General features: G+C 35.4%; 2 protein-coding genes across 2 annotated transcripts; both read right to left on the bottom strand.

Annotated features, from left to right (window-relative positions):
- Positions 1 to 5,612: 5,612 nt before the first annotated feature.
- Positions 5,613 to 15,447, bottom strand: LOC136819317 (serine-rich adhesin for platelets-like). The gene is made up of 11 exons (XM_067075564.1): positions 15,345 to 15,447; positions 14,352 to 14,639; positions 13,748 to 13,848; positions 12,582 to 12,822; positions 11,175 to 12,029; positions 10,519 to 10,607; positions 9,315 to 9,546; positions 7,771 to 8,160; positions 6,979 to 7,180; positions 6,237 to 6,532; positions 5,613 to 5,820 (listed from the first exon to the last, which is right to left on the bottom strand). Exons 1-11 carry the CDS (start codon positions 15,379 to 15,381, stop codon positions 5,681 to 5,683), a joined length of 2,871 nt encoding a protein of 956 aa, XP_066931665.1. The 5' UTR covers positions 15,382 to 15,447; the 3' UTR covers positions 5,613 to 5,680.
- Positions 15,448 to 16,995: 1,548 nt separating this feature from the next.
- On the bottom strand, positions 16,996 to 24,792 carry LOC136819377 (serine-rich adhesin for platelets-like). Its single transcript, XM_067075612.1, has 8 exons — positions 24,667 to 24,792; positions 22,555 to 24,171; positions 21,771 to 21,859; positions 21,009 to 21,237; positions 20,010 to 20,399; positions 19,334 to 19,535; positions 18,578 to 18,885; positions 16,996 to 17,869 (listed from the first exon to the last, which is right to left on the bottom strand). Exons 1-8 carry the CDS (start codon positions 24,704 to 24,706, stop codon positions 17,721 to 17,723), a joined length of 3,024 nt encoding a protein of 1,007 aa, XP_066931713.1. The 5' UTR covers positions 24,707 to 24,792; the 3' UTR covers positions 16,996 to 17,720.
- Between the last annotated feature and the right edge of the window lie 1,779 nt (positions 24,793 to 26,571).

The following is a 26,571-nucleotide window of genomic DNA, read 5'->3' as shown; positions in this document are numbered from 1 at the left end:
CAACGGAAAAAAAGCTTTTTTCACTCATTCATTTCATCAAAACATCGTTTATAGTGTGAGTGCCCACGTTCGTTCTTTTGTTATGAAATATCTTTTATAAAACATTTTCACTATTCCTTCTTTTTCAAAATGATAAAAATTTCATTGAGACGGAACAGTTTGAAAATCCCCCTCGTAGAATGTGCAACAATGGAAAATATTCTCAATCTTATTTTTAATTCGCTTCTTTGCTCAGTAATGACGGCTGCCAAAACAGCACAAGGGTATGGTTTGACTAAAATATGAGAGGGCCCTGAGAGTCACTTTCAATGAAGAGCTAGAATAGTTTTGGGCATATTTCATATTCCGATGTCATCCTGTACATGGATATGCACCTTTATCTTTGATTGTAGAGATCTGGGATTGGATATCCAAACTTTTTTCGATATACTAAAGTGACGGTAACTGAAGTTTTAATATTTTTGAAATATTTTTTGAAATTTCAAGCAAATTAACATTCCTCAATTCCTACGCTTTGAGCGGGGAGTAAACATATTAGACTCAGAGTTCTGATTTTGATTTTTTTGTTTGTATTATAGTCACGTCATTGACTTCAATATGACTCAACTTTTGAATGATGTTGAATGACTATTCATTTCTTTGTTTAAAGTAGACAACTTCTGCGGCTGAACTTTGCTTTCTGATGACTTTGATGGAGCTGAGTCTACCTTAGGCCATCCAGTCTATCAGAAAGCTATTAGTGGCCCGGTAGGTACTCAGTACTGGCGATTTTATGTGTTTGAACTCTTGAGGACGATGAAGTTACTAAAGTGCTTTGTAATAACCTGCAGTTCTGACCTGCAAAATGGCAGTAAAACTTCTTTTTTCTTGTCGTCCCCCATTTCATCATGATCTAAACTAATCAGAACCTTACCGTCTCCGTCGCAGAAAAACACATATACGTAAACTTCCTAGTAACATAAAACACCCGTACTTTACCGTTTGTCATTTAATGTATGTTTCGATCAGTATTTCGTTACATGACGGAATCATATCAAAAGGCGAAGATAAAAAAAATTGACTTAAATTATAAAACATTTTCTTTTTAGATCAGTATATAAAGTATCAAGATAAACAATCAATAAACGATGGTAGCTATGGATAAACTAAGATCTCTTGGTGCTTTATCAATATTGCTGGTATCGTTGTTCATCACAAACACATATGAAGCCTCAATAAGAAATGATCTGCTCTTGGCAAGCATGCCAAACAAAAGAAGTGATGATTGCCGAAGCTCCTGCACTAATGATAAATATCTATGCCTCAATAATCCTGCTATTCAAAATTTCAGTGATAAGTTTATCTGCTTGGAACAACATCGTATATGCAGCAAGAAATGTAATCTGGGTAAACGAGACATGTTACCACTATCATCCATGCAAAACAAAATGGCTGCAGATTCTAAACAAATTTCTATGGATGAAGCATCATTGGATAAAATAATTATGAACAATGACGTAACAAGGCCAAATAACCGGAATACGTTTTTGAGACAGGCTTATGAGAGAATGCCTAAAGAACTACTGGTTGATTTGTTGATGAATAACGAACGCCAAAGACAGGCTTGATAATATGATGGTTTAGGAATCCATAGCTGTCAAAAACAGTGTAAACCCACGGATATAAAAAAGTAGCCCTGCTGACAGACAACGTTGTTTCAACGTTCATCTAACGTTATATGGACGTTGTGAAGGTTAAATAAACGTTGAAACAACGTTGTGTGCCAGCTGGGCTGGAATTCTTACCGAGGAAGACTGCTTTTTACACCTCGTTGTACTAGGGATTAATTTATTTCAAACTGGGTACACTTGAGCCAGTTTGAGTCAGCTCAAAACCTTAAAGTTGCATTTCGCTGAATTTTATGCCAATTTTATTTCCCCCTTAATTGTTGAAGTTAACATTACCAAAAGATATTTTGCATCAAATTTTAACATAAATTCTTTTTGATGAAAATTACTGTTTTTAAATCAATATAGTCTATGCAATATTAATATAATATTAAGTAAAATTTCGAGTTTGAATGTAAAAATTTATTGAATATCGTATCAACCATTTTAGCAGTACTTTTAGATATAACTACTATATTTCAAGGATCTATAAATTACTGAATTAGGAAATAAAAAGCATTCGTGTTTAAAAAAATTCAGGAATAAAGTATAGAATATTTTCCTATTCAGCGCTATCTATTTCTTTGCAAATTGTGGCAAAAAATATGAAAATATTTTACCCTTAAAACTCAGCGGCACACTCAGAAGTAACATATTTTATAACCTTTAACATTTGAGAAATCAAAAGATCTTTTCCAAGATAGGGGTTTCATAAAACTTTGTACACACTGTTAAAAAACGTGTGCTTTAACAAGTTAAAACCTATTCTTGTTTATATCTCAGTTACTGGTTTCTAAAATGGGTAAAACATGTTACAAAACGTCTCTATTTGATACAGTGCTAATAGCTTAGTGCTAATAACACCCCTGTGTCACAGACCCGGTGGACCCCCCACCCCGGTGGAAAAATAGGCCAAAAAATCGTCCCCGGTGAAAAAAATATCCTACAATTTCAACCCCACTGCGAAATTGCTCTATGATTTTATCCCCATTGAAAACTGAATGTAAAAAATTGCACTCCAAAACCATCCCCACTGGAATTTTCGAGCTGGAAACAATAGATTTTCTATCCCCATTGGCTTTTTTATAGAAATTTTCATCCCCACTATGGGAAAAAAGTTCTACCGGGGCACTGAGACAGGGGTGTCTAATATTTAGTCCTTACTTATTTTTTATGCTCAAAACGAAGGAAGATATGACGTAGCCTAAGAGAAACCTAGCGTTCCAAATTAATGAACCGATTTTGACTGCGTGTTGACCAGTTCATCAAATGCAGCTTAAGGGTGACTGAATTTTCTTTTTTCGTACACACTTGTCTTGCAGCCACAGTGGAACTTTCTCCGTCATCGGGGATGATTAATTCTATCGAAATCCCAATGGATATAGAAAATTTATTTTTTCTCATTCAATCTCTAATGGAGATAGAATCATTAGGTAATTTCTCAGTGGGTTGTGGTGTTTGGGTATTTTTTCCAATGGGGTCGATTTTTTTAGCCAATGGGCTCCCGCCCTTAATTCAATTGTTCCAAAGTAAAAGCATCAAATTTCTTACATTGGCTTTCAAATAGGGGACGAAAAAAAAATTATAAGAAATTATAGGGTATTCTTCCCACTAGAGACGAAATCTTGGCCAAATTCTTCATAGGGGCTGGAGGGCCTTCAAAGGTATAAGGGCAGTATTTTAAAAATATATCTTAATATCATTTAGTATTAGAAATGATCTCAAAATATATTTTCCCATCATTTTTTTCAAAAAATCGTTAAAGAATTCTAGGAAGGATGTAAAAGAGACAAGAAGGTTTTCTAGCGATTTGTTTTTCGAAACCATTGACGAAAGCTAGCATAAATCTTAATTCTATTTTACTGTAAAATACAATAAGAATTTTTACCATAGATGAAATAAATTCTTTTTATTTTTCATTCGTACTCCATATGGCGCATTCTCTTAGTCGATTTTCATTATCTTAAAAATCATTGTTGAAATTGAATTATCAGGATCTGTAAAGGAGAAGAATCTGGTTTTTATACCCCTCTACTTCCCTAAAAACCCTTTATTTTCATATTTTCTATGAAACCGTTCCTCCCGCCCTAACTTTAAAAGTTTTCCTCAAAAATTATTTATTACCGTATTTGGAATTCGGTATTTATGAAAAAAAATATTCATTCACTCAATAAGACCAATAAGGTCTAAATTGGATGCTATATATAAAGGAGATGACTTTTTCAGAGAAATAGCTCTCATTTTACATAAATTAAGAGTTAAATACTGTTTTCAACTTCTAAATCTACAAGAGTCTTGTACAGTCAAGAGGGACGAGATGATATCATTTGAGAAGGAAGTAACAAAAAATATAATTTTTCAACTCGGGGTTCTATTTACTATTCTCGCAGTTTATATTCATGCTCAACCTCATCGAAATACGCGCTTAAATGACGTCATTATGGTTGCCAAGCGACAAGCAGTATTATCATGCCAAGATTGTAAGATAAACAAGTTACAGTGTTTACAAAATGAAAACATGAAATCACCGAAAGATAAATTTCGTTGCCTTCAAATGTGTAATGGGAGATGCAAGCTGTTGGACCAAGCCACACGATCCTTGAAAAGACAAATTCGAAAAAACTTTCTCCCTAGAAGAAATTTTATGTAAACGATAAACTTTCTGGATATGTGACAAATGATAGTTGAATTTTAGATAAATCCAATTAAAATACCTTATCAGCCCTTTTTACGCCGGCCCTAATTTGCCTCCTTTTACGCCGGTCCTTATTACGACAAAGCTCAATTTTTTCCCAATTTTAAACCCAGCCATAGTTTAACTTACTTTGCCACGGAAAAGAATAACTCTGAGTATTGACTTAAGAATTTTGACCTTAGGATCTACTATAAAGGATCTAAACCTTTAAAATTGGTTCAACAAGGCTTAAGATAAGTAGTAGTAAAATAATCCTGACAAGAAAAATGCTTTTGATGCAAAATCTGTCGAAATTAGTCAAATATGGTCAAATGAGAAAGGGAGAAGGCAGTTGCTGGGAATGCTCGGATGCTTCATTATTTCTTGATTGTGATTTATCAAGCATACACCCCTTTCTCAGTGAGTAACATGGTAAAGTTTTAAAATCGGGCTGACTATATGAAAATTAATTTTCATCGGGTTTAAATTTGAGTTATCAAAAACTCACTTGGTTCAGAGCTTTTAACTCTTTCACTGATATAATAGGGTTAGCGAGTTTGATTTCGGCAGGTTTTCTTAGAGTTCATTAATTTGTTTTTTTTCGACTTTTACCGGATTGACCTAATTGATATGATTGTTGACTAGGGCAAGACCATAAATTACTCACTTCTGATAGGGATAAAGAATCTCAATTAAATTTTGACCGAGTTAAGTCATTATCCTATCGGACTATTTTTGGCATTAATTTTCACTTGGTTATCCAACGGGGTGGATTTGACTGGGTCACTGATACAGAAGTGTAACCAGATACTAGGATACTTGACTAATGGTTTTATCAATTTGAATAATTTTTTTATACGTTATACATTAGCTTCATTTTTAATTCAGCATATATTTTTCATTAAACTTAATACAATGAAATAACGATAAAAAAACAAACAAACGAGGTGTTTATTTAATATTGAATACATTTTTTAATTAAAACAGCCATTGCCAAAAGCCCAGTCGTTAGGCTCAATATAAACCAACATAACTTGTTTTATTGATTCTTGTATTGATTGCCTGTTTTCTTCATAATTTCGACACAGTCACATCGTCGAAAAGATAATTCAGAAACAGGATTTTGTCCGCTTTTCAGCAATGATTTACAACTAATTCGAACGCGAAACTGGTAATCATATTTTTTTCAAATTACAGAGAGATTCGAATCATAAAAAGTATATAGACGGTTTCTATTTGACAGGGACTGGAAATAAGTTCACATTATAGAAAGATCTGAATATAAGTACTGTACTTTCGAGAACTTAAAAATATCTTAAAAACCCATCAAAAAAGCATCGTGCGAAAGTTCTTCTGTTATTTAATTCAGTACTTTAGGTGCAGAACAAAACATCTTTTTCAAGATGAAGCCACTAATGACAACAATTGTTCCACCCATTCCAGCTACAACTGCAATACCTTTTGATGTTGTCAAAAAACCCCTTTGTTGTGAGTCTGGTTCTGGAAAAGAAATAAATGATTATTTTTTAAGTTGAAGTACACAGGAGAACTCAATAGTTTTAAGTTGAAGTAAGACTGACTGAAGAAAAAGAGAATCCTTACAGTGCAATAAATCAGAGACTTCGTTGGTAAAAACTCGACATTACTACCTAAACGTTTTTTTATGAGAATAGATTAAACAAGAACATATGGCCTCGATGGCCAAAATATTAAGAACAAGTTAAAAACTTTTAAACGCTTCGTTAAAGCACCCTTTTTTAGGAAATTGCACAAAACTGCTTACAAAAGGCTTAAAACTAAGTGATCTAAGAACATCTGAAAAATTCAAAGATTATGATTGTTCTTATAAAAAATAAAGTATACTTTCTTAAAAATGACACATCCAAAAATTGTTATGAAGGCAGAGTGATGCTTACCCGGCTGTTCTTGTCTCTTATTGATTATGAAGAACGGTTTTGAAATAACCTCTTTTTTCTCAATGACATCACCATCAATGTTTCTTCGTTTTCTTCTGTTGGACGTTTGACCACACCTTCTGCATTCATCACTTAATTCCAAGAAAGGTTCATTTTTGCAGACCAAAACTTCACACACAATGACTACAGCATTTGATTCTCCGAAATATCGGAAAGCTAGCAACTCCCATGAGAAGGAATGAAGTTCGTTACTTGGAGATGTGATGACAGCAGTGGCTTCATCTGCGCCTGCGCATCTAGGAGTAAAATAAGTATGAATTAGAATTCAAAATTCTGTAAGAGGACTGGATACTTTTAGCTAAGGCTGTCTGATTAGTTTTTTCAGGCTGCCAATTTCAAATAGCGAGGTTAAGCATGAAGTTATATGTATCTACGAGCACTGAATCTATGACGTGAGTTTTTGGCGAGCTATATGTGTTGTGGGTTAAAAGGCACGAAATCTATGACGAATTGCCGAAAATCACCCAGTAGGTATCGAAAAGCTGTCAGTAGAATTACGTATGTGCAATTGTAATTGACAGCTAATTTTGAGCAGAAAGTGTTTTCTCCAACAAAAATTTAGCTTATCAATCAGACCGTAAATCAAAACTTAAGTCCTAAATTTAAAATGTCGTTAATATCTTCATGTTTAACTTCCCTGATATTGGTAGTTTATAAAACTTCATCTAGGTCTTTTCATTACCTATCTGCAATCAAGTTATATCTGCCAGTTCCGTCAGTCTTTGTAGCATAACAGTTCTGTGGTGAAGTTTTGACTTGATTTGGAGCATTCTCAAGATTTAAGACGAATTTCAATGGTTCACCAATGTTAGCTAGTTGAACCTCATTTTCATCGTCAGAGGTGTCCATAATTTTCAAATCAAATTCGAAGTCAGATGTGCCATCTTAAAAAAATATAAATGAATGCTTTAGTTTACTCTTTTCATTTGGTTTCCTTCTATGAGACATAGAAAGGGCCCATGCCACCGGGGGTCATTGAGCAATACCTGACTTCTTTGTAGACTTTTACACTCTTATGGAAGGTTATTACACGGAAGAACGCCCATACTACTCTGTTTACATCTCTGTATCAAAGATCGAGTGCCTTCTCCTTCCTACTTAAAAATTAGTCCCTGTTAGAGAAAATATCCTTGAATTTCAACTGCAAAAAAAACCTACAAAAAACTGAAACTTGGGCAATCTTCTTCCAGCGCAGACAATAGAATCTAAAGAACAGACTTACCATAGCCTTACTTCGCGTTAATTTTCTTAACTTTGATTTACTTTGGATTACTAGGAAAGGGGTTCTATTTTGGTTTCCTGCTGGTCAAAGGTGCTCTAGAAAATGCACATTTCTTGATTTTTTGAGACAAGAAACAGGGCTAGAGATCAAGGAACTGGGAACTGGGTACCACAATGGCTGATCGCAAGGGGATCGCAAGTCGTATAAGACCTAGGTTCCATCGGAGGTGGATAATTATAAGAGTATACTTACTGACAGAAGGAGCTTCTTCTTGAACGTCCTGAACATTGATGTTCAATTTCTGAGTGATTTTTCGATCAAGGAAACACTTGACCACGTGTGAGGATGTCAGATATCGGTACACTACAGACGAAAGACTTTTAGACCCATATTCAATCACAATGGTTTGTTCAAATGCAATATTATCACCAATATAATAAGCTTTGATTCCACAATCAGTGAAATTCGATTCCATCCAAATTCTTCCATCGCTGATATGATCTTCTGATGTTTTGTTGATGGAACCACATGTGTTGTTACCGGAGAAACTGATGGAGTATGGTAGACTTTTAGATTCTAGTTTGGGTAAACTGAAGCCTGCTTTGAACCCAGAAGAATGACATTCAAGCTCCAACATTCGTTCTAAACAAAAAAGGATCACTTTATAAAACCAACATCATGGTATACAGAGGAGTTTCTAACCTCTACAACTCGAATATCTCCTAAACTCAAACAAGTTTTTTTGTCCCTTCAGTTAACCAGGGATTTATTATACACTGGATATACAAGTAACAGATTTTTGCCAATTTCTCATGTTCTAGCTATGTCCGCAGTAATGATATTATTGTTCACTCTCCTTCCCTCATTAAATGATTTTTCGAAGCATTTTTTTTGCATTTCTTATCGAAAATAACTCATCCAATTCCCATAAGAGAATTAAAACTTTCCTGTGAGAGTCAGATTCTTCTACATAATTGCTAATTATAAGTCGTTATGACGTTTCAAGCTGTGAAAAAGATGCAAAAGACGTGTTGTGTATAAGAAATTGAATGTTGACACCGGAAATTTTCAAACTTAAACCTAAAAAAAACCACCTTGCCACCACGTGCCTCCAAAAGATTTTCATACCACAGTGGAGCCAAGACACTTAAGTCTTATGTATGTTAATTCCAGCTCTTCTGGAAACAGTTTTGGAAAGATATTTTGTGTCACTATAAGCATTTTGTCTAAATTTCCTGTCTAATGATGATTTTCTCACACCAGATTTCACAAATGTATCCAGATTGATATGCTAGCCTTACTTTCAAACGTTTTTTCTGCAAATGTACAAAAAGAAAGAGCTAGAGAAGTTTTTTTAAATAAGACTAATAAATATTTTTTCAAATCAGACACCTTCGAGCCGCCATGACACTTGTCCTTTGCGGACAAAGCTAGAACATCTATTGTTTTCTGAAACAATGGAAATACAATGATCGCTCTCAACCGTTTTATGAGTCGTTTATCCAGTGTATAATAAATCTTTGAGTTAACAATGCCTCACAAACCATCTCTATATCACGAAATTTCTATTATTTGAACATTTGGGCTTATTTACTGTAAATTTACAATACATGGATACATGGAGATCTTAGAGGGTTTTAACTGATATGATCTAAAAAGATCGAAGTTTATTATGGATAGTGATTGTTAAAATCGGTACAAAAGTATAGAAAATCGGAAAAACCTTTTGAATGATGATACCAATAATTATAGAAACACATTAATAATAAAAGAAGGACTAAGTCAATTCTTTTTACCGTCACAAGTGCTCAAAATGATATTCTCGATGAGCTCATTCAAGCTGTCGGCATCGGAAACACTGAACACATTCATCGAGTTCCCTGCAATGATATTCAATTCATCTTCCCATACTTTATCTCCAACACCGACTGCTAAGATTTTAACACCTGATTCTCGAAGTGAACTTGCCACTGATATAAGTTCTTCCCTTTTTGCATTTCGCTCATCAGTAAGAAGAATAATCAGCACCTAAGTGTATAAATAATATTGTTAAAAAAATTGATTAAGTAAAGAATTCTTTCCAACAAATTTTCTGCAATTGCTGTGTCACACACCCCTGTCCCATTTACCTGAGGAAATTTTTTTGACCAGTGATGATTGCTCGAGTCATTGTATAAATTGACGGAGCTAATTAAAATCTAATATCTATCGTAAATGCTTATTTCTCGAAATAAACGCTGGTCACTGATTTTATGAGCTTTGTTGCTTTCTAGTTAATGCTCTCTAATTCGATATTCGAATAAGAGACTACCCTGAGTACCAGAGGTTAAGTTATCAAAGGATATATTAACCTCTGAAGACCAACAATAGAAATTTTATCGCGCATGTGTCAATCTAATCACTGTAGAAAGAATCAAAGATGAAGAGCAAATATTACCATATTAATATCTAGCAGATTGTATCAGTATACATGTTCACAATTGACAAATTCCACAGAAACTTCCAAGTGTAATTGAAATGAGTTTTTCTCAAAAGAAATCTTCTACATGATTCCCAAATGTATAACAGTAATTACTAGATTATTAATTATGGTAACATTACTTCAATGGAATCGCGAAATAATAGAGAAATCTTGTGATATGATTCTCTATCACTGACTCTTTTAAATAAGCGTTGGTGACATTCTGAGTTGTGTTTTCAACGACGGGAATAAAAATATCGACTATGAGCCTCATCCAAGATCTTGGATGGTTGTCTTGGTTACTTTTCTCTGCGTTGATTGCGCGCTGAATAGAATCTCGATTGGTCGGCACAGGTCAATATATGATTTTGGCCTGTGCTTTTCACGGTAATAAGAGAGCGTATTGAATAGTAGAGCGTCGTTTACGAGTGTTTCTAGTTGACGCTGGCTTTCAATATGATCTAATAATGGAGCTTGTTGAATAGTGAAAGTTGAATTAGAGAGCATCAATTATATCTTATTAGGATCTAAAGACATACATCCTTTTTGTCTGGCCGATCACCACTTTTGGAGTTGAACATTTCATTTCTTGCCATGTTCAGTGCAGCATATGTATTGTTCCCATAACCTTAAAATGAAATTGCAATGATATTGCTTTAGAAATGATAAGAAAAGAACTGCGAAGATTTTGGGATGAGCTGGAGTTTTTACAAGATACTTCACTAATTGGTCATTTAAAGTGATAGAGATGACGCGTTCTTTAGAAAAAGTAATGAGATTCTTTTATTACATCTTAACGACAAACCAAATCAAATAAGAGCTTGTAAAAACTCCAGATTTTCCATGGTGAATATAAAAGAACCTGTTCATTAATAATTTCTGCGATTCTGACTTAACGATTGCCAGTTATCAATTATATTGACAAGAAAAAAACTTTTTTTTACTTAATTAACACATTCACTGACAACTACGAGTAAACTCAAAGAGCCACCATAACTTTTAATACAGAAACTTATTCTTTTAATTTTAAGGCATATTTCAGAATCTACATCAATTGGTTATCAATTTGAAGGTATGCGAATCTAAAGTAAGGCCACTGGAGTCTCTGAAAGCCAAACTTTCGACGAAATTCCTAGAGATTTAAACTTCAATTCCTGAAAAGGGCACGGCTGTGAACATGCTAAATATGTTATACCTTTCCTCACTATTTCAGATAAGTAACCATTGAAAAACCGTTTGTCGTGGCCAGCTTGTTCGTTAAACTTGAATTGTAAAACAGCCTCGTTTGAGTAAGTAATCAATGACGTTCTTGTTCGGTCGAGTGACAGTGAAAAGTGTTGGGCAATATTTTTGACGAAATTCATAGATTTACTAAAGGTTCCCATGTTGACTGGTTCAGATTCGGCAACAACAAATCCAAGATCTATATCACATGTACTTTGTTTTGACGGTGTTGTTTTGGCCGGCCCAGGTGTGGTTTTGATTGATGATGTCATCTCTGGTAAAGTTGTCGATGGGGAAGGATTAATGTTTTCTGATTGGTCAATTGATGTTGAGCTGTAAAAACTAGTTGACAGGTTTTCTGAAATTTCCATTGTTGAAATTATAGATGATTCAAGATTAATTGGTTGTGATGAAGATGTTATTGATTCAGAAGGAGCAATGGTTATCAAGGTCGATGAGGTTGTATCTGTCGCATTCGTTGTATCTGTCACAACTGTTGTCTCCATTGTTGTGTCATCTGTTGTCCCAATTGTTGTGTCTGTTGCATCTGTTGATGAGGGTTCTGTCGTTTCGTTTTCTGTTGTCGTTGTTGTCGTTGTTGTTGTGTCTGTTGCATCTGTTGATGAGGGTTCTGTCGTTTCGTTTTCTGTTGTCGTTGTTGTCGTTGTTGTTGTGTCTGTTGCATCTGTTGATGAGGGTTCTGTCGTTTCGTTTTCTGTTGTCGTTGTTGTCGTTGTTGTTGTGTCTGTTGCGTCTGTTGATGAGGGTTCTGTCGTTTCGTTTTCTGTTGTTGTGGTTGTCGTGGTTGTCGTTGTTGTTTGAGTATCTACATTTTAAGGGTTGTCAGAGAAGAAATTAGCACCACTATTAATATTCAAACACCTGTCTCAGTTCCCCACCTAATAAACTTCTAGGAAAAAAGGGGTCGAAAAAGGAGCAAACTTTTCCATCAAAAAAATTTCTTTCTGTTGATACCATAAATTCCGGTAGAGGAAGCAACTTTATAACAGTTTTTTCTTAAATTACTGAGTTCGGATTAGAGTCTAGCTCCCTAAATTTTCAGACGGAACTAGAAGAGGGGAAAAGAAAGAAAAGTTCATCAAGTTATTGACATATGAATTTAGACACAAAATTTAACCAAAAACCTGTTCAGCCAATCTCATATGACGCTCGTTAACTCAATTTCAAGGGGAATGAATTTTCATTGAAAGGAAAATGTATCGAATGAAAGAGTGTTGTTTATGAGAGTTTCTTGTTGACTGTGCCTTTCAATACAATCGAATAATGGAGTGTATATCAAATAATGGAACGTCGAATCAGAGAGCTTCAACTACAATCCCCTTTTCACTTTAAAAATTGTTGAAAAGTATGTATATACCTTGACAACTCAAAAGGCCAATGTCATTAGCAATCGAACTCAATTGTGACGAATCAGAAACTTGGAAAACATTCTCAGGTTTGTTGCCAGCCATGACTTCTAATTCAGTTCGACTAGTACCACCATTTACACCAACTGCAATGACGTTAATATCTTCTTGGGAAGGACTGGAGAGAAAATCTGTTGCATATCTGACATAACTCATGTCGCGAATCGCTCGGTTCATAAGAATAATCAGCACCTGTATGAGAACAGGGTAAAAATACCTCAGTGGAGTCTTTTTCTGTCTTTAAGCACGGGGTATACTTGTTAGAATAGACCTTTTCATAAGTTACGTCATGAACATCACTTGCCTCGTATTCAAAGAATTACCATGGTGATTATGTCTCTTGAGACATGAAACGATTTTTTTATGAATAGGAAGTAGTTTTAATAAAATCTGCTGGAAGTTAATCACCATGGCAATAATTTCAAAGCAAGGCAAGTGATTCTCGTAACGTAATTTATGAAATGGTCTATTATGGAAGTTTCGAGTCATGAATATTGGTTCATGACACATTTTTAACTGAAGGGACGAGAAAACTTGTTATAATTAAGGAGACATTCGAGTTATAGAGGTTCGAGTTACTCTATTGTTCTTCAATCATTCTATAACATTGATTATGTTTTTATTCGTTCCATTTCATTTTGAAAAAAGGGACAAACTTTATAGGAAGAGACACCCTCGTAATCTTGGCCAATTTAATGCCCTAATTAACAACAATCCGTGCCATAATATATTGGCACTTTTTGGCTAATTTACAATTTTTCAAAAACTGAAGTTCGAGCGAGAATGTCAATTTCAGGCCCTCAACTTGATTTCATCGATTATTTCGATTTGGGAGGGATTCATGGGTTTCTAGGCTATAATTCAAGTTAAAACTCAGAGTTAAAACTCTACCCTTCCAACGTACTTTAGAGCACTTACAAATCGATTGTGGTTTCAAAACACCCCGGTGAGTTTCCCTTTTGTGCCAAGTATTTTTTCACTGATTGAAGTAAGGAACAACTTTAACATTTATAAAAAATTCTGTTCCGCCTTTTTCCGGACACACTGAAAGTCCGACTTTTTTAATCACTTTTCTCTCTAAACAAATTTGAATATCCTCGTGGTGGCATCAACTTACATTGCGCTTTTCTCTGCGGTCTCCATAACGCTGGTCAAATATTTTCCTCCTTGCATCCCTAAATGCTGGAGCTATTGCCAAACGAAAGTTTGACGAGTTTCCTAGAGAGAAGAATTGGTAAATGAATGTCTAAAATGTATGCCTTTCTTTGAATTCACAAACTCTTAAATTCATAATCTCAACATTTTAATTACTTTGGTTTGCACAAAATTTGATAACGAGGGCCTGGTACCGCTAGTTCATAATAATTCTCAATTCTCAATACTTTAACATTTATTCGGTGGGTTTCTACAAAATTTGATAGCTTTTATCTGACACCTGCTATACCATCGTTTCGTTAGTAAAAACGGTGACTAAAATCAGACATCGACCATCCTTCCATTAGAGTTCAATGAATCAGTCTTCTTCAATTTATTAGAACATTAGAAATTTATCATGATACTGGTGTTGAAAAAGCTCGGTTTTCTTATCTTTTCGTGATATTCAGTCTAAAATATTGATGGCTTCCTTTACTGTATTGGCTTCTTGGCCTTAAAGTGAACTCGAAATCAGCATTTTCCTGGAAGATGAAAAAAAAAGCATGTAGGCGTAGAAAAAATTTCACCTTTCTCCTGTAACATTCGTGTGAGTGTATTATCAAAAAGCACTTGATCTTTACTTGTGCCATCCCCCAAATCAAATTCAACTCGGTTTGTTGAATAACACGATGCTATCAAGGCAACTCGAGTACGATCAAAACCAATGGTGAAACTTTTCGTAACAGATCTCATGAATTCGATAGATTCGTTGAAATCAGTAGCTTCACTCGGCAAACCTTGACATGCATGGATGATAAAACCCAAATCCAAATCACAGCTTTGTCCATTTGTTTGAACTGCTGCTAAAGCTAGAGCTGAAAAAAAGTTACGGGAAAAAATCGAAGTGAGAAATTCGAAGAAGATGATGGCAAACTCTACCGACTGTGGACTCTTTTCGGCTCTTTTCGCCTTTTGCTATTTTTTTTCGGCTTTGAGCTTATTTCTTTTGTCTTAGACTATAGCCTCTCCAACCATTTAGTTTAGTAACATATCTTTTTGGAAGTTTTCTCACATCATCCATGTTATTTTGCTAATTAATGGGGCACCTAAGCATGTGAATGGTACGGGTGTGTGTCGCGCTTAAGGGTACCTTTATGGCACCTAAAAGTCGCTTTAAGAGTTTAAAGAAAATCAGAAAATTCAACCTGCGTCCTCCTGCTAATGGTCAGTAAATAGGGAAATTTCAATTTTAAGCACCAAAAAGATCAAAATTTCGCTAAAATAATCCAAATAAGGATCGCCTCCTTTTTAGTCCCATTAAGGGTCAGGGGTTGAAAATCGGCCGGAGTATGCCTGTTTACTCGAAACCCTTGTACCCCCGCTGGGAATCTCAGTAAGATGATTTTTCATCACCACTTTATCTCAATTGCGTTGAAAAGATATTTAAGGTAATTTAGAATATTTAAATGTTAAAGTTAGGAAAATAATATAATTTCAAGCTTTTATCTGAAACCTACAGAAAAAATAGTCTTGGACCAAGATTAAATACTATTTTTCTAAGAATGTAAGATTTTACTAACCTGTGATGAACACAAATGCTCTTAGATGAGCCGTCATTTTTACAGATTGGTTCTGTCTGAACAGCTTTCGATATTCTTTGTAATACCTCTACTCGACAATGGAGGTAGAATATCCACATAAATGATCTTAATATTTCAAACACAATAGATCGAGTAGCGAAAAGTTTTACAAAGGATATTGTCAGCAAAATTCGAAAGACGTTTAATTTCCTGAATTCAAAGTGAGCCAAAGCTAAGCTGCTAACTGTTCACTCTGTATGAAGCAGGAAATTGCCAAACTGATTTTAATTATTTGTCACCCAGCAGGAGGTTAAATTTATAAATATTTGTCTCTTTTTGCGAATTGTATCAAACCTTGATGAAATATCTGCAGTTTGAAAATGTTTTTGTTTTGCAATCAAATTTTGTTCTCATACGTCACGGGGAAGTCAAACTATTTGAAAGGCGTGCCAGAAACTGTAAAAAAAAGGTGCCTCAAACTTGGAGATAAAGCAGGTGATCAGATAATCAAAATGATGAAAGTTAATCAAATCAGCTAGTCTCTCACTGTCACTGGATATGGTCATCGGATTGATAATCTACCAATCACATTTAGTTTTCACAGTTGACAACGACGACGTTGTCTTGATGTTTATCTAACGTCCATAACTTCACGTTGATGGATGAATCCCAGCAATCCCAGCCAACGTTCGTTTAACGTTATATGGACATTGTGAACGTTAGATAAACGTTGAAACAACGTTGTTTGCCAGCTGGGAATGTTGAAACAGCCAATATCTAGCTAGCACCAGAGGGTTGAAGAAGTACAGTGAAAATCACAAACCGGAATAATGTTCGACCTGTAAATTTCTACACTTGGTCGTCAGAGGTTGATATTTTCTTTGAAAACTTGACCTCTGATACTCAAGGTATTCAAAAGCTCACAAAGTTAGACACCCCTGTCTCACAGCCTCGGTCGATACTTCTTTCCACAACGAAGACGGTTTTGGGGTGCAATTCTTTATACTGAATATCAATTGGGGATGAAATGATACTCAATTTCCCAGTTGGGCTGAAATTGTATGTAGGGTATATTCTTCCCAGCCGGGGAAGAAATGTCGGGGAAGAAATGTTGAACGAATTTTCCGATGGGTAGGGCAAGCAGGTCTCTGTGACACAGGGATGTAGAGTTAGGTTCCCAGAGGTTTTTGAGCTGGGAACAATAGAATTTCTTGGGATTTCTTTCGTAGGGATTTCAAAAGAAATTTTCATCCATATTGTGGAAAAAAGTTTTATATATGTATGGATTTATTTATCATTTTACTTTTCTTCAATGGAAAAATACAATTGACACCGAAATATATTGCCAATTTTGGGAACTTTAACGTTTTTCAGATCGGGTGAGAATTGCAGTTTCAGTACCTCCACCTAGTTTCATTGAATTTTTCGATTTGGGAGGGGTTTTAAGTTTTAATATTCTCAGCGGTCTTATTAGAACATTTTTGAGCTTTTAGATCCTGTGATCCTAAGGTCCTTAAGTGTTAAGTCTAATGTTAAAACTCAGAGCTAAAACTCTTCTTTTAAACCGTACTTCAAAGCACAGGGAATTCCCCTTTTGTGCCAAATATTTCGGCGCCGATTGTAGTAACAGACAAGACAAGGGTAGCTTTGGATTCACTTTCATATTCATTTTACTCATTAAGAAATAATAGATAGCATTATAGTAAAATTCACAAATTAAACATATATAAAATTGGTCGGATAAGATACATAAAGGAATATTCTCAGTCAGAGATTCAGAAGATTTAACACCGAGAAAGTCATGCGAAACTTGTAACGAAGATTCCCTATGTTAGTGTCGATAACTGTATTTCTTTACGGCTGTATTCTCAGAGAGGGAAAATTAAATACTAACCATACAGTAGTCATTATAAAAACACTGGTCTGGAAGGCTTTTGTCTCTTTTTATTGTTAAAAGATGGAGTTTACGTACCAGAATCGATTTATTTTGCAAACTTTTTGATCATGTGATTAGAAAATAGACCAATCTCAAGAGGAGATTTTGGTAAAGTGATTAAAAAGTATACAAATTGAAACTTGTGTTTTGTTTGTAACAAAAGAAAATTTAACAAAAAGCTAAAACAATGCATTGCCAGACCGGTTTTTTTTTCAAATGACTATGTACAAACTTAAAAGTAAGATAAATTCATTGCGACGAAAAAATCAAGAATCCGTAACGTAATTTTTAAATCACTTTTTACAAATTGCAAAAGATAATATTTTAAGAATATAATAGCTTTGACAGTATATTGTGCACTTTATAAATCAATAGTAGTCCTTTGTCGTTGACATGATTACATTGTTGGAATTAGTTGAGTTTCGATTTATCCAATCTATTTATGCCATTTTTGATGGTGCTACAGTAGAAAAGAAGACCTTTTTGACGAGAAGACCACCCATGAGGGTTATCACAGCACCCAAGGCAACGACAGTTGTTAATCCCTCTGGTTTGTCGAAGAAGCCATCTTGTTGGGCTTGGTTTTGGGCTGAAAAAGAAAAAAAAATATTAGTTCGGTTTATTAAAGGGACATAAAGTACTTTGAAATTTGCACAAATCGTATGCAGCATGTTACAAAATAAAAACAAATATCACATGTCAAAATAAAAAATAGAAAGAAATATGGCTGATTTTGATCGTTTCAATTGTTTTACAAGTTTGTTTTGGACACGTGATTTTACTTGTTCTTTTATATCCCTTTAAGAACAACAATTATATTATATCCATTGATATTCCTATCAAGGAATTGCCCTGAAATCAGATAGTTGTTTTTTGCCCACCACCCTCTAAAGTGATGATTGATAACAATTACCCTGAAGCTAAAGGGATGACTGAAAGCAAACGATCTGACGAAGAGTCAATCTAAATTAGGTCAGTTGTGTACCCAATTTGGCACCCAAATTTGGCTACCTATTTGTGTACTAAAAATGGAGATTCAGGTGCCAAATTTGGAACAAACTAGGAACATAATGCTTCGACGGACAAAATGTTAAAAACAAGTAAGAACATTTTAAGACTTTCTGGACTCAAAAACACTGGATTTCTTAGGAAATGGGTAAAAATGATCAAAAATTGGTTAAAATAAGAACATGTTAAGGAAAATTCTAGGCTCGAAACCCAAAAAGTTAAAAACATCTGAAGGCTTCAAAATTTTTCGAAGTTCCTTATGATAAAAAACGCTGTACATGATACTTACTTGGCTGTGCTTCTCGTTTATCAATGATGAAAAACGGTTTTGAAAGAACAGTCTTCTTCTCTATGACAACATCATCTTCCACATCACCAACATCTCTTCTTTTTCTTCTGTTGGACGTTTGACCACACCTTCTGCATTCATCACTTAATTCCAAGAAAGGTTCATTTTTGCAGACCAAAACTTCACACACAATGACTACAGCATTTGATTCTCCGAAATATCGGAAAGCTAGCAACTCCCATGAGAAGGAATGAAGTTCGTTACTTTGAGATGTGATAACAGCAGTGGCTTCATCTGCGCCTGCGCATCTAGGAGTGGAAATCAAAGAAGATGGATAGCTTAGTAAAGAACACAAGATCGTGGATTTTGCTTTGTTTTTGTTAGGCTAGTGAATGCAAGATTATCTCCGGCGAATTCTAGATTCTAGGCCGGCGAGTTCTTTAGCAAGTCAAGTGTATTGATTAGCATTTTTAGACCACCGGATTGTTATATTTCGGTACCTTGAATCAGTGGAACTTTCTTTCTGTACAAGGTCTGAATAACCCTGCAAGAATTTGTTATTAATTAAATTGACTGTCCAGGAGTTTCTTGAAAATTGAAAACCACTTAAGGTGAAGAAAACAAACAGCGCAACTGACACTAAAAAGATTTTATGAACTTACTTTATTTTAAACTGCATGTACCTTTGATTTAAAACTAAATTGGTTTAATTTGGGATTGACTTGTGAAAAGTCTTCAATAAATTTCAATCTTTACCTATCCGCAATCAAATTGTATCTGCCAGTTCCGTCAGTCTTTGTAGCATAACAGTTCTGTGGTGAAGTTTTGACTTGATCTGGAGCACTCTCAAGATTTAAGACGAATTTCAATGGTTCACCAATGTTAGCTAGTTGAACCTCATTTTTATCATCAGAGGTGTCCATAATTTTCAAATCAAATTCGAAGTCGGATGTGCCATCTAAAAGGAGAAACATACATTACGGTCAATCATATTTTATATGGACACCTTTTTTAAAGTTTTAAGTGGAAAATCCAGGAAAATGTTTTAAATGATTGACAAGTACAAGTACAAACTAGTTTCATCCCTGGGCCGTTCGAGGCACGAAACAAACGTTGGAATCAAATATTCTTGCAAAAAGTATTAAATGGGGGAGAGGCTTAAGGTCTAGGAACACCAAGATGTATAAATCCGTACATGAATCATGTATACTTAAAGTCAATCGAAGATCTGAATTTTTTTTTCAGTAGACAAAATTTCGCAAATCAGTCTACTTTTCACTTAGTTTTTTCATTTTCCTTGGGGTTTTTGCAAAAAAATTCTGATTTCAAGACTTTCGCTAGGACTAAATTTTGTTAAAAAAGGCAAAAATTTGCAAAAATTGCGAAAGTTAATGCACGCGAAATTTAATGCACTCAGGGTAACAACACTTACTGACAGATGGTGCAACCTCTTGAACATCCTGGACATTGATGTTCAATGTCTGTGTGATTCTACGATCAAAGAAGCATTTCACAGTATGTGACGAAGTCAGATATCGGTACACTACCGACGAGAGACTTTTGGACCCATAGTCAATAACGATTGTTTGTTCAAAGGCAATGCTATCACCAATATAATAAGCTTTGATTCCACAATCAGTGAAATTCGATTCCATCCAAATTCTTCCATCACTGATATGATCTTCTGATGTTTTGTTGATGGAACCACATGTGTTGTTACCGGAGAAACGGATTGAGTATGGCAAATTCCTATCTTCCAATCCTGTTAAGCTAAAGCCTGCTTTAAATCCTGATGGATAGCATTCGAGAAGGAGCATTTGTTCTGAAAATCAAAAATTAAAAAGGTTGTATAATCTGGTACCCAGAGCCATTTGTATCACTCTTTTTATTTTACTGATGGACGTGATACAATCGTAAACACTATTAGAATCACCAAAAAAGCCAACCCAGCTGACACACAACGTTGATTCGACGTTCATTTAACGTTATAACGTTATAAACACTAGGTAAATATCGATACAACGTTATGTGCCAGCTGGGAAGGGGCTTGGTATCGCGCTTTGATGGCTGTATTAAAAAGGTAGAAAGGTATGACGAAGTAAGAAATTTCTAATGAAATGATCTCAACGGAATGATGAGGATCCATAGAATAAATAAGTGATTTCGACGGTAGAGGATCCAGAAGGGCTTCTAAAGAAAGGATCTTGATGACAGAAGAGAATTGATAGTTTACATTCTTGCAACGATGGAAAGATATATTATATTGACAAAATGTATTCCATTAATTTAAACCCCTATACTTTCATACGTAATGAATGTGAAAAAGCAAGCCAGAAAGTCGATTGTTTAGAATTCCACGCTTTACACCAATTTACAAAATCAAACACTTCCATTGATCAAGAATTAGCCAGTAGAATGGAAAAACATTTACCATCACAACTTGTTTTGACCATGTTCTTCACATACTTGTTCAAGCTGTCTGCATCAGAAACACTGAACACATTCATCGAGTTTCCAGCAATGATGTTCAATTCGTCTTCCCCTACTTTGTCTCCAACACCGACTGCTAAGATTTTGACACCTGATTCTCGAAGTGAGCTGGCTTCTGAGATAAGTTTTTCCCTTCTTAAACTTTGCCCATCAGTAAGTACAATTAGCACCTAAATGAAAAGCGTTTTAGTATTTAAAAGCCCTCCGTAAGCTTGCAAAGAACATGGGAATAAACATCGTCCTTCCCCTCGTAATATCGGCTTTTTTTACGCTTACTAATTGCACCAGTGTATTTTCTTGCGTCTATCAGTAACATAAATAAAGCCTGGGATACACGGCAACGAGGTTTGGGAATCAAAATTCAAAAGTGAAGCGGCTGAAAAAGGTTGAAAGTGCAATAATAATGATTTGTCGTTACAATTTAAAGGTTTCTTTTGAAATGTAGAACCGGTGCTAGTAAATATTTACTTAAAATGTTCACTTTAGAAATGTTTTTGATGTCCTTTCTACTCATACTTCATTTTATAAGACTCAGCGTTGTTGGTTCAACCAATTATCCAATCAACGACCAGTTAAAGATACCTCGTTCCCTGCGTATTATCAGCTATTTGATGCTTACTGATTAGTGCCAGATACTACTCTTTCGTAAATAAAGCCTGGGATACACGTGGAACGAGGTTTAAAAAAAAACTTGACCACTTACATTCATGTTATCTACACGATCACCATTTTCTGGGTTAAACATTTCTGATCTGCTCATGTTCAAAGCTGCGTAGGTGTTTGTACCTCCACCTGTAGCAAGATAAAGAAAAACAATAGGATCCATTAGTTAGCTTACTAGTGTAGATCCCCAGGGGGGGGCACTGACCTTGACGGCTGACGGGGACGTGACACTGGACTTCCAAAAGTTGAACCTGTCAGATATGAATTTTTGGTAAAACGGTGACCCTGTCAGAACGAAAAATTGAAAATTTTTTAAATTTCCACCCTAACAAGTGGCAAAACTGACTAAAACTAGACGAAAAACTGAATGCTTTTCTGATTTCTACCCTGAAAAATTGTCCAAATAACCAAAAGTGGACCCTGTCAGATACACATCTTGAAAATTAGTAGATTTGGGGACCCTGTCAGATATCTTCAGAGCTTAAAAAAGGGACCCTGACCAGCGGCACGTCTCGTACCTAATTTTGCCTTAGTGCCTCCCCCCCCCCCCGGTTTTGGAGGCTCCATTTCTCTTTCCCCTTATTCCTCTACGCCTTTTCCTGGAAACCTCAACTTTCTTTGAACTTAAAGAAGACCCTTAAGAATTACGATATATTCTGCAATCTTGATGGTAAATTATAGTAAAATATTCTCGTTTGCTAGAAGATTTGTATTCTTAAGATTACCATATTGGCGCTGTGTAGGATGTGTTTACGCGAATTTGAAAGAAAACTGTTATCTGTTTTTGCCCTTTCAAACATTAATGAAATTGAATGAAGTTATACCTCTTCTCTCCAATTCAGACATATGATCTCTAAAAAAGGCTGGAACGTAGCCAGATCTGTCGTTGAATTTGAAGTGAAAAACAGCATCAGTCGAATAAGTGATTACTGAAACCCTCGTCTTATCAAACGACATATCATAGTTGCCAGCAATTTCTTTAACAAAATTGATGGAGGTTGCAAAATCTTCTCTGGTTACTGAACCTGACTCATCTATGATAAAGCCTAAATCCAAATCACATGCTCCTGGTTTGGATGGACCTCCTGGAGCTCCTGGGCCTCCTGGAGCACCTGGTTGCTCTGGTGTTGTTTCTGGTTGTGATGTAGTTTGAGCAATCGACGATGAAACATCTGGGAACCTAGTGAATATGGTTGGATTGATATTTTCTGATTGACTAACGGAAGACTCAAGACCAGTGGTTGATTGTGAGACACTTTGGGAAGGGTTGACTGAAGCTGACATCGATGACTCGGTTGACATCGACGAATATGTAGATGAAGGAACGTTACTTTGTGTTTGAGAAGCATCTAATGATTGGGAAGATTTGATGGCTGATGTTACTGTTAATGAATCTCCAGCTGAATTAACTGTTGATTTAACAGTGGAAGAGGATGAGTCAGATGGGTTTATTGAAGACGACGATGATGTTATCCCATTTATTGAAGACGTCATTGTTTCGTGAATGGCTGCAGTTGAGATTGTTTTGGTTACAGAACCACTAACTGTTGATTGAGAAGGATGAATTGCGGAGGATCCTGATTCATTTACTGAACTGGTTATTGGAAGAGCAGTTGATTTTGTTGGAGTTCCAGGACCAGTTGTTGATTGAGAGGAATCAATTGATTGAGTTGCTGATTCCTCTGATGAACTGGTTATTGGAATTGAAGATTCGAGACCAGCTGTTGACTGAGAAAGCTTGATTGATTGATTTGACGATTCCTCTGATGAGCTTGTTACTGGGATTGAAGATTCAGTGTCTTCTATTGACTGCGAAGGCTTGATCGAGGAAGTTGCTGATTCATCTACTGAGCTTGTTATTGGGAATGAAGATTCGAGACCAGCCGTTGACTGGGATGGCTTGATTGAGGATGTTAATGATTCATCTGCTGAGCTTGTTTTTTCCTCTGATGAACTTGATACTGGGATTGTAAATTCGGCACCAGTTGTTGATTGAGATGGGCTGATTGAGGATGGAGCTGATTCATCTACTGAGCTTGTTATTGGGATTGAAGATTCGAAACCAGCCGTTGACTGGGATGGCTTGATTGAGGATGTTAATGATTCATCTGCTGAACTTGTTTTTTCCTCTGATGAACTTGATACTGGGATTGAAAATTCGGCACCAGTTGTTGATTGAGATGGGCTGATTGAGGATGGAGCTGATTCATCTACTGAGCTTGTTATTGGGATTGAAGATTCGAGACCAGCCGTTGACTGGGATGGCTTGATTGAGGATGTTAATGATTCATCTGCTGAACTTGTTTTTTCCTCTGATGAACTTGATACTGGGATTGAAAATTCGGCACCAGTTGTTGATTGAGATGGGCTGATTGAGGATGGAGCTGATTTATATAGATCAACAGTATTTGCAGTTTCCACATGGTCCTTGAACGATAAAGCTACAGAGAAAAGAAAAAATAATTACCGATTGTTTTTGTCTCTAGATTGGCACGCCAGTCGGGCTGGAACTATAAACGTGGGGAAAAGTGAGCTTATGAGCTAGGTAAGCGTAAGAAGAAAAGTTGTTGACGGGAAGAGCAGAAAGCTGTTCATCAGCATCATCTCGCCAACTATTTTAACCTTTTATTTTAACCTTGGCAAGATCATTGTCAAATGTTCTTAAAGTATATCTCTAAAACGTTAGGCAAATCACTAACTTTCGGTAATTTTATATAAAATGAGATTTTATGTTTTAAGTACATTCAGATCTGGTACGGTCTAAACAAACAAACTGTACAAACTGTAAAATTTTCAAGATTTACGTTTAAAAGCCTACAAGAAGAAGAGTAATATTTATCTGACCGCTAACACTGCTAACTACTTATTCAATGATGATTTTGTTATCCGGGCTTTTTAAAAGTATTCAACCATTGAAAAACAAAACTATATCTTACCTGCGAGACACACACAAATGAAGACTTTTGATATGCCCATTGTCGTATTGAAAATGTTACAACCTTAACCGCTCTTCATGCAACCTTTGTGTCAACTAAACTTAAATTTCATCCAGTTTTAACTTCGAAAGGAAGGGAGTTAACCTTTTTCAAAAAGAAATACTCCGAATATTTGGTTTATAACTCATTCAAACATAAATATCAGACAATATGTTAAAAACATAAAATTTATACCCGCGAATATTAATTTCCGGAGTCGATGCAGAGTTGGAGCTACTTCACAAACGTTCACTGTAGGATATAAGGAAATGGTATCCAGTCGACATTTTTACCATTCAAGCAGCTCAAAATCAGCACCATCATAACATATTTTTTACTGATTTATTCACCTGTTTAAAAATAACAACGATAATGATAAGATATAAATAATTGCATTTTTAATCTACAGTAATCAAGCCATAAGAAGAAGCATAAACCAAAAATAAACATTTCCTTGGATTTTGAAATAAAAAACAACAAGAAAATAGAGTCGATGTTGTAGGAATATTTCGACGATCTTTATGTCATCATTTTCAACCACTTAAAATCCAAGGATTCTAGCAGTTTAAAATAATTATCAAAGAGTTTATTTTGAAATAAACAAGCAAACGTAACCTCCAGTGACAATGACCAGGAAATTTCTTGCTTTGAGTCTTAACGAATTATATTCTAATCTGAACGGAGATATATCACTGCAGAAAATGTTGATTATGGATGCATTCATGATAGCAAGAATATCATACCATCTCAAAATATTGCTTCATACTACTTTTACTTTCCAGAAACAACTTGAATCTGGCGAGTCTTGAGAATCCAAGCAAAAGCTTAAAATCAAGAGCTACCATATAATAGTGGGTCACTTAATTGCGTTAATCGCATAATCCAGTCTACAGTACTGGGGAGACTTCAGCCTCCCCACTTTTATTAGCAAATGGCGAATTTCATCTTATTATGAGCCTTCAGCATCCCCACTTTTACGGTTGTTCCGCTGGGCCTGGTCTATAGGACTATCAAAGGGCCACTATTTGGACACAAGGCTGAGCCCTAACCTAAATAAAATGAATTCAAAAGAAATAAGTTTATTTTCTTATCTCCGAAACGAAAATAACTTTATTTATTTACTATTTTTCCGAAAATGAGAACACGAATAAGTCAAAGGGAAAAGAAATTGAAACATATGTAGTTTAACTCGAGACAGCTTTCACACTTTATCTTATAGTAAATGTCGAAGGAGAAGCCCTCAAACGAAAAACAAAATACACCATACTTTCGATACTCCTATAATAAACTATAATAAAGTATAAATTATTTTCAAGTAACGTAACACTTTTCATAAAAGTCGGTCAGTGACAGATAAAGCATCTTCCACACTTCTCTTTAAATAAATATTGTTTTCATTCTTCTGACCATCAGTAATAGGTTTCAATTAATTAAAAACGAGTAAACCACTTTCTTTGAACCTCTTTCTTTATGATAAAACACTTCGAATTTCGTTCTCCCCCGGACAAAAACTTTCAAACCCCGGTGGTCAAAATTGGGTGCCCAGACTGCCTCTGAAAACTGAGCTGTTTGAAAGAAACCGTAAGGAGTGGAATTTCGAAAATCAGATTAATCACATCTTGTATGCGCCCTCGCAATCTTGGAAATCAAATAAATTGCAATTTGTAAATACTGTATCATGTTTGACGACTGTGCACCCTGGCACGTTCAACATCAGAATAAACTAAATTTGTGAATGAAGTGTTTTAAAGACTGTGCGCCCTCGCACGAACATGTGATTTCATCACTTTACTTGATACATAGAATAATCAACGTAACTATTATCGAATTATGACCTGTAACCTTTACGAGGAAAGTTGCTAGAAG

Source organism: Clytia hemisphaerica, unplaced genomic scaffold (genome assembly GCF_902728285.1).
Source record: "Clytia hemisphaerica strain Z4C2 unplaced genomic scaffold, Clytia hemisphaerica genome assembly, whole genome shotgun sequence".
Taxonomy (NCBI): domain Eukaryota; kingdom Metazoa; phylum Cnidaria; class Hydrozoa; order Leptothecata; family Clytiidae; genus Clytia; species Clytia hemisphaerica.
The sequence above is the reverse complement of the archived record's forward strand: the minus strand, read 5'-3'. Positions and strand labels throughout refer to the sequence as shown.

Coding starts and splice junctions, on each gene's coding strand:
- LOC136819317 (XM_067075564.1), bottom strand. CDS start 15,381: ATGACGGCTCATCTAAGAGCATTTGTGTTCATCACAG. Junction 14,640..15,344: donor AGCATTTGTGTTCATCACAG/GTTAGTAAAATC, acceptor ACTTTTTTTCAG/CTCTAGCTTTAGCAGCAGTT. Junction 10,608..11,174: donor ATCTGAAATAGTGAGGAAAG/GTATAACATATT, acceptor TTTCATTTTAAG/GTTATGGGAACAATACATAT.
- LOC136819377 (XM_067075612.1), bottom strand. CDS start 24,706: ATGGGCATATCAAAAGTCTTCATTTGTGTGTGTCTCGCAG. Junction 21,238..21,770: donor ATCGTGTAGATAACATGAAT/GTAAGTGGTCAA, acceptor CTTTTCATTTAG/GTGCTAATTGTACTTACTGA. Junction 19,536..20,009: donor AGAGGTTGCACCATCTGTCA/GTAAGTGTTGTT, acceptor TTCTCCTTTTAG/ATGGCACATCCGACTTCGAA.